Source organism: Coenobita brevimanus, chromosome 78 (genome assembly GCF_032717465.1).
Source record: "Coenobita brevimanus isolate Jiangsu-jjx chromosome 78, ASM3271746v2, whole genome shotgun sequence".
In the NCBI taxonomy this organism is placed as follows: domain Eukaryota; kingdom Metazoa; phylum Arthropoda; class Malacostraca; order Decapoda; family Coenobitidae; genus Coenobita; species Coenobita brevimanus.
The window spans coordinates 7,024,153-7,031,819 of record NC_137031.1 but is presented as its reverse complement, the minus strand read 5'-3'; the positions used below and the strand labels follow the sequence as shown (position 1 = coordinate 7,031,819).

At 40.4% G+C, this 7,667-nt stretch overlaps 1 protein-coding gene across 1 annotated transcript in view; it reads left to right on the top strand.

Annotated features, from left to right (window-relative positions):
• LOC145408660 (organic anion transporter 3-like) overlaps positions 1-4,156 on the top strand; it is a 28,888-nt gene extending 24,732 nt beyond the window's left edge. Inside the window, exons 10-12 of the mRNA XM_080279341.1 lie at positions 2,151-2,335; positions 3,759-3,907; positions 4,066-4,156. Coding sequence (XP_080135467.1) covers positions 2,151-2,335; positions 3,759-3,907; positions 4,066-4,156 — 425 coding nt within the window. The remainder of the gene's footprint in view (positions 1-2,150; positions 2,336-3,758; positions 3,908-4,065) is intronic.
• The last annotated feature ends 3,511 nt before the right edge of the window (positions 4,157-7,667 follow it).

Below are 7,667 nucleotides of genomic sequence, written 5' to 3'. Positions count from 1 at the left end.
AAAATTGCAGTAAATTATAGTTCACCTTCATACTACATTAAAACATGATTAGAAAAATGAAGTGCTTTTTTACCTATCCATAATAAAGTTAAGACTTACAGAAAAAATCAAGTTAGAAAAAATATTTTTCACGTCCCTTTCTTTTTCCAAAAACATCTATAATTTTGTCCATATCTTCTTCAATCACTCTAGTAGCATATTCTCTTTCTATGTTGATCAGTGCTAGGCAGCTAACTCTTGCTTGACCCATGGTGCTGCGAAGGTAGGATTTCAGCTTACGAAGTCCACTGAAAGACCTCTCTGCTGAACATGAAGTAGCAGGGATGACAGCCAAAAGAGATACAACTTTCATGAACTCGGGTACCATTTCTGACAGTTCATTTTCGTGTAGAAACTGGGCAACATCTGATGTTGTCTTGAGGAAGACTCCTTGTCGCCTTTGCTTAAACTTAAAGAAAAGTCTCTGTTCTGCTTCCATCAGATCCTTGTCCAGGCCATAAAAGTTTGCAACTAGTTCATTGTCACTTTGTGATGGTGAATCACTTATTGCAATGGCACCAAGAGCACACAGAACATCTTGATCATTACCCTTGAAACGAACTTCCAGTTCCGACAGGACCTTATCAATTGAACTGTAATAAGTGTTGACACGATGATGCTGTACTGGTGTCAGTGGTTGGGCATCCATCCCTGTCAGCTGGATTCCTTTGTTAATCAGTAAAATTATACTTGAAAATTTACTTAGCAAAGTATGAAAATATTATATACCTGGAATTTTGTCAAAATTCCTGGAAATATCAGGGAAAAGTCAGGGATATTTTTGCTGACCACAGAGTGGGAACCCTGTGTACAGCATTATCAGTCACACTGTCCACACATTACATAAAATGTTAAACAGAAAAAAATCATCCATAGCTATATAAATAGCAGATTATAGCGAGGACTCTACAAGAGTTTGATGCAAGTGAAAAGCCAGATTGATCAGATCCAGCTTGATGAGATAAAAAAAATAAATAAACAAAAAAATAAATAAAGTAGACGTGCTGGGGAGCAGATCTACTTTACCTCTGTGCATGCACCCCACCATACGATCATGCTGATCGAGTGTGTGTGTCTCATGTCCCTCAGTATACATGACACAGACAGACAGACTGTCAGACACACAGACCGACAGACAGACAAACAGACAGACACCATGGAAATTCCATACTATTATGCTTCGCTAACGCTCAGCATAAAATTAAAAAAAATAAAGACTTTGGTCACATTGGGTAACGGTTTTCTACAAAATATTATACATAGGCTCAAGATTAGAAAGAGGAATAATAGTAATAATCCCAGTATCACAGGATTTAAGAAGAAAAAAGGCAGATGAATCGCTCTCAATATGAATGAGAAGTGAAATTTGAGAGCACCATCGATTCCTCCTCCCAGTACTTACCAAAAACTGCTCAATGTCAAAAAAGAATAAGTCCGGATATGTGTCACTGTGCAGCTTCCACTCAAGCCCTGAGCAAACTGGCGGGCGGGACTTGGGGACTCTGCCGACGCATAGTGTGTACTTGTTCTCCCGTCCTAGACACGTACAGTTTATGACATGAGCCTGTCCACTATTACGTAATTTACGAACGGACGGTACGGATACGAGCTTCCAGCTCAGCCTGTCAACACTGGCTGATAGTTTATTTATAAACAGTAAGAACTAAGAAATATTTTAAAGAAAGTACAGAAAAGGACCGTTATGGCATTTCGTTTTTTAAGGGAAAAGTTAAATTTCATATATGAAAAGAAAAAACACTCAAGGACAGGATTTAACTCACGATCCGCCAGTTGAATAGCCCTGCTACATTGGCTACTCTGCCCGAAAAAATTGTGTCTGCCCAAATCTTGGGGGGGCTGCAGCCCCCCCAGCCCCCCTGGACCGTACGCCTATGGTACCGGGTGGGGTTATGGGGTCGGAGAGAAAAGTGGGGGGGTTGGGTGGGAGTGTGGGACTATGAGGAAGGGAGGAGGAGGGGATACCTCTCCATCGAGCAGTGTTACAAACACCTTAGTCCACGGAAAAGGAAACGAACTTATTCCGACGACTGTGCATAAACAAACAGACAGACAGATAGACAGATAACAAACATTCCTATTCACCCTGGCAGATCTGAAAACACTGGTGCTGGTGTTGGCACTGATGGGGCGTATGTGCATCAGCGCGGTCTTCGCGATCCTGTACCTGTACTGCGTGGAGCTCTACCCCACTGAGGTGCGCCTTCAGGGCCTTGGCTACTGCGCCATCCTCTCCCGCTTTGGGTCCATGATCTCACCATTCATCACAGAGCTGCTGGTTGGTATACTTCCAAGCACGTCTTGGCCCATTCACAAATACCCCACGTACGTACACACACTAAAATGATTATCGACCCCATCCTTCGATACCCTTTGAAACTATCACTGGCACAGAAGCCGTGAAAACGCGGAATGGGTTGGTGCACCTGATTCTCCCCCTCCCTCTATCTCTCCTCCCCTCCCCCAAAACTCTCTCTCTCTCTCTCTCTCTCTCTCTCTCTCCAGATATAGCATAACTTACGTAGCTTTTTTTTTTTTTTTATAAAGCTAATAATTCATAGCAATGAACATAATATTCAAAGGAAAGTCTCAAAACATTATCCACTAGATAATATAGAAATGAAAGTGGTATTTTTCTGCTTGGCGCTCATCGTATCCGAGTTTGCACGTTAGGATTTTCTGACACGTTGTGGTACAGAGACAACCACCATTAGCATTTCAAGAGTGGGCTGATGGCAACCTCAACTAAACACGTCCACTTCCAAAGAACTATACCACTGTATTATATCTCTGAGCTGCCTCATGCTCTTTCTTACATCTGAATCCTCTCCCTTTAGGAATTTGTTAGTCTCTGCTTAGTACCAGTCTTTAATATTCGTTATTTCTTGTCAGCCGTTTTCTTTTAATGTACTGTCGTTTTCAACTATATATAGTATCGGATTTTTATTGGAAATTTGTTACTGGAGCAAAGCTTTTTATAGGGCCTGTTTTATACCCTCATTCACATCGATGATCCTGCATCACAGCGTATTGTAGTTTTTATTATTCAATTATACTACTTCACTACATTAACCTGGGACAGATCGGCCATCTCAACCATTAATGTAAAGCTATGACAAGAAATCACCACAACAGTACGGCATTAGAGAGAAATGTATTGGAAAATATGGTGAGTCGTCAACAAAATTATTAAAATGCCGCGAGATGAAATGAATGAACATCAGCTGTAGATACGAACTTATTGCATTTTTCCCTTAATTAGGTAGCAAGAAAAAGGCGTACAGTATGGCAGTCTTGTTTCGTTAAGCATTCAGCCCACTGAAACGCAGGTATTAGTTTAAAAAATTGCACAAGATAACGCGCTAGCTGCAGTTTCACACGTGTAAAATACGCTAAATTTTGAGTGTGCTTCCGCGCCAAAATGGCAACACTTCCACTTACACACTACGGAGTACTCGAACCTAAGTTTCATACTGAAGGTGGCTTTGGGTTCTTTCGTAACTCTTCTGATGTAGGGATTCATTTTGCACATTGCAGAACAACATCCATGTTTATAGTTTTTATGAAGATGATGTTGCTACTCAAACTCTATAAAATACCGATAATTATAGACAAATTACCTAGTCAACAGTGCTACGAAGCCTCCGATACCACAATGAATAGGGACTAAGGCTCAAGAGATCTCTCCCCACTCTCCCTAGGGCCCAGTCTACCCTTCAGCCCTCTCTCTGGTCTTCGGTCTGGGTGCCCTGGTCGCTGGGCTGGCCACACTGCTGCTCCCAGAGACCCTAAACAGGAAACTGCCAGATACCATCGCGGATATCGAAAATAATCCCTCGGAGCTCATAAGGTAGGCAAAAAAAAAACACACACACACACACACAACAGCGGAAGAGAAAGAAAGAACATGGAAAAGAGAGGAAAAAAGAAAAGTAAAGATTATAGTGATGACGGTGACATATCGATTGATGTATTTATTGGTTTATTTATTTATTTATTTATTTGCAGGCTGGAGAACTGTGGAGCGGAGAAACTGGAGGAGGAAGGGGAGGAGGCGATGAAGGACGAGGAATCCGAACTGGCCAAATTGCAGGCGTAGGACAGGAGGACCTTCTGTCTGTCTGTCTGTCTGTCTGTCTGCCGTTAACCTATTTAGTCCGATGACTTTTTATTTATATTTTTTTACCGGGGACATAAATGAAGGCTAAATCTGAGTCTTTCCTTAAAAAAAAAAAAAAAAATCAATCCTTAAGGTGATGAAATTCGTCTGAAGGCAGGCAGAAAGCTTGAAAATTATACACATATACATCATTGGACTGAAGGGGTTAAGTAATGTAGCTGAGCATTTGTATTATTATTAGTATTATTATTATTGTTATTGTTGTTGTTGTTGTTGTTGTTGGAAAGTTGGTTAGAATGGCAATGGATTTTATTATTATTATTATTATTATTATTATTATTATTATTATCATTAAAAACATGGGGAGAATGGAAATGAGTTGAGAATAATTATAACATCCCTACTCTCCTTCACCTCCATCGAGCCAAACTATGCACTAAGTTATACATATTTTAAAGCGTCATTTCACGCATATCAGTGAAAATGTTGTGATATATAGGGAGGTCCGAAAGTAGCGCTCCACTACTTACGGACCTCCTCACCTGACCGTAGCTGGCGTGTTGCGGGGACGGCTCAGTCTCCTGGTGTGGGTCAGTGGGGGCAGGTGAAGACTAGATGACAGTTTAGACATTGATAGAAATTGGGTGTACAATGAGGGGCAGGTGAAGAACAGATGACACAGAGTAGACATTGATAGGGACTTGGTGTACAGGGGGGGCAGGTGAAGAATAGAGGACGCAGGGTAGACATTTATAGGGACTGGGTGTACAGTGGGGGGCAGGTGAAGAATAGAGGACGCAGGGTAGACATTGATAAAGCTGAGCCGTCCCCCCAACACGGAAGAAAACGCCCTGTGGAGTGGAAAGGGAGCGTTGTATATGAACCAGCCTGATGTTTGTATTTACCGGTATATGTCCTATATTTGCACCTCTCATAGTACATTATATCTTGTGCTATACATATTCTTTATTACATTTGTTGTACTTAGTAACATACTGTATTGACCCAGTGTGTGTGTGTGTGTGTGTGTGTGTGTGTGTGTGTGTGTGTGTGTTTTGGAGGCTATGTTTTTTCTGTTCTTTATTTACTCTAACTTGGCCTAAAATTGTCATCTCTCCACCTTGGATGTGAGCTACAGCCATGGATTAACACTAGATTATGATGCTGGTCACGAGGAAGTGCTGTGTAAAGGATATAGAGCTGTAGTTTTTTTTTTTTTTTTACTGCCACTGAGCTACGTGAAATACGCTGCAAAAGGACGAGAATTTGGATCAAATCAGAGTAAAAGCAGCCTAACAATCGTATTAAATGGTTTTGTAGACTGCGTAATACCTCTTTCTTTGTTATTTCTGTCCCATTACACCTCAATTTCCTCTTGTATACTACTTATGTAGATAGAAATTACTGATCAGAGAATACAGACACCTGACGCAAAATAAATCGCTTAGGAAGAGGTGCTACAAACACTCCTCTTCCGCCTATGACCCTGAATGTGAGACCAGTGCCACCTACAATGATTTATAACTACAGTACTTGATTTGTAAAGAAAATTATTGGAAAAAAGGGACATAATATTTAGCATTTTATATCGATTGTTTCTCATGTTTTATTGTGTACCGTCCCCTGACTTTTTTTTACTAATGAATGTTCAAGTATATTGGAAAAACTCTCTTGTCGCATATAATAAAATGAGGAGGGAAAGAAAAAAAAGATGGAGAACGAAATTTACGCATATTGGAAGAACTCTCATGTTGTTGATAAGGAAAGAAGGAAAGAAAGAATGAAAGCCAAAAAAAAGAAAAAGGAAGAAAAGGAATGGTAGAGAGAAAGAAAGAAAAAAGCATATTATACTCTTCTCTCTCTACCTTGGCTTAAAATTACTGCAACCCCATCGTGAACGTTGATTTGTAAAAAATAAATGAGTCCTGGAATGTGATCCTGGTCATAAACATGTAACATGGATACGGTGTATAGCTGTGACTTTGTCTTTCCCTTTCTTTTTTTTTCCCTGTCCCTGAGCTACGTTAAATAAGCTACAGAAGAAGGAAATTTCGGGCTAATTAGTGAAAGAATTATAGTTATCTGATACCACTCACCTGTTTACCCTTCAGACCTCCGGATGATGAAGGGTTTAAAGCTTTGTACGAAATTAGTGTTAAATATGCTCAGTCTAAAGTTGTGTGGGTAATTAATGTTAAATATTCTCACTCTGAAGCTGTCTAGATAATTAAAGATATATATTCTCAGTCTGAAGCTGTGTGGATAATTGTCAAAATATTCTCACTCTAAAAATGTGTAGATATTTAATGTTAAATATTTTTGGTCTAAAGATGAGCATATATGGTTAATGTACATAAATAATATTTTAGAAAGATGAATTTATTATAAAGCAGAACAGATTTCCATGTGACAAAGTACACAACTCTCATCTTACGTATAAAAATTACGAAGAAAAAAATGCATAGATAATAAGCGTAAGTGAAGGCATTTCTTCTTTTAATCTTGATTTAATGCATTTGCTAACTTAATTCAGTTATATGTCAGCCAAAGATTATTTTTTTCTCGACCATCAAAAAAAATAAAAATAAAAATAAAAATCGAAAATAAAAGGATGAACTCATTGGGCCGCTCTGCCTCACCCCCCACCCCATCCACCATTGTCCCTACATTCTGTTCACTATAAGTAGACATGAAACAATAGTCTTTCTATCATGAATGGTGAGCTGTAACAGATGAGGAAAAACATATTATTCTATTCAGGCAGAAGTGCTACAGAAAGGATGTAGAGCAACAGTATTGATTATCCTGTCACTGAGCCACGAGGAAAAGGCTGCAAAAAGACGAAAACCTTTGCCTAGTTTTAAATGAATGATCTATAGGCTTGTTTAGGTGGCACTTTAGGTGGCACTGATCTCACAGCTGACAAATGACGACTACTCTCTGAATGAATCATTGTAAGTACTATGGATGCCTGTTATACTGTTTTGAAAATCATTTGCACTGATGTATTAAACTAAATGAATCACCTTTGTTGTTTTTCTTTCCGGTGTGTCATAACTGCCAAATCCGATATTTTTCACCCACACACCCACACATACCCAGCCAAACCCTCACACCCCCACGCACCCTGACATACCCAAACACCCACACCCACTCACCCACATCCACACACCCACAACCACACACTCACACCCACATACCCACACACCCACACCCAACCCCACACCCATACACCCACACCCACATACTCAAACACCCACACACCGACACACCGACATCCACACACCCACAAACCTACACCCACACAGCCACAGCCACACACCCACGCCCACACACCCACACCCGCACACCTATACACCCACAGAATAGTAGCAATTATGCCACCACGACCGAATTTTAATGTGCGAAAGGGGGGTTGGGACCCGGGAAAGGGGGAGTGGGGTATTGTTTTGAACAGAAGTGGACTGGTTTGAGTGGAAGTACAGGTGCA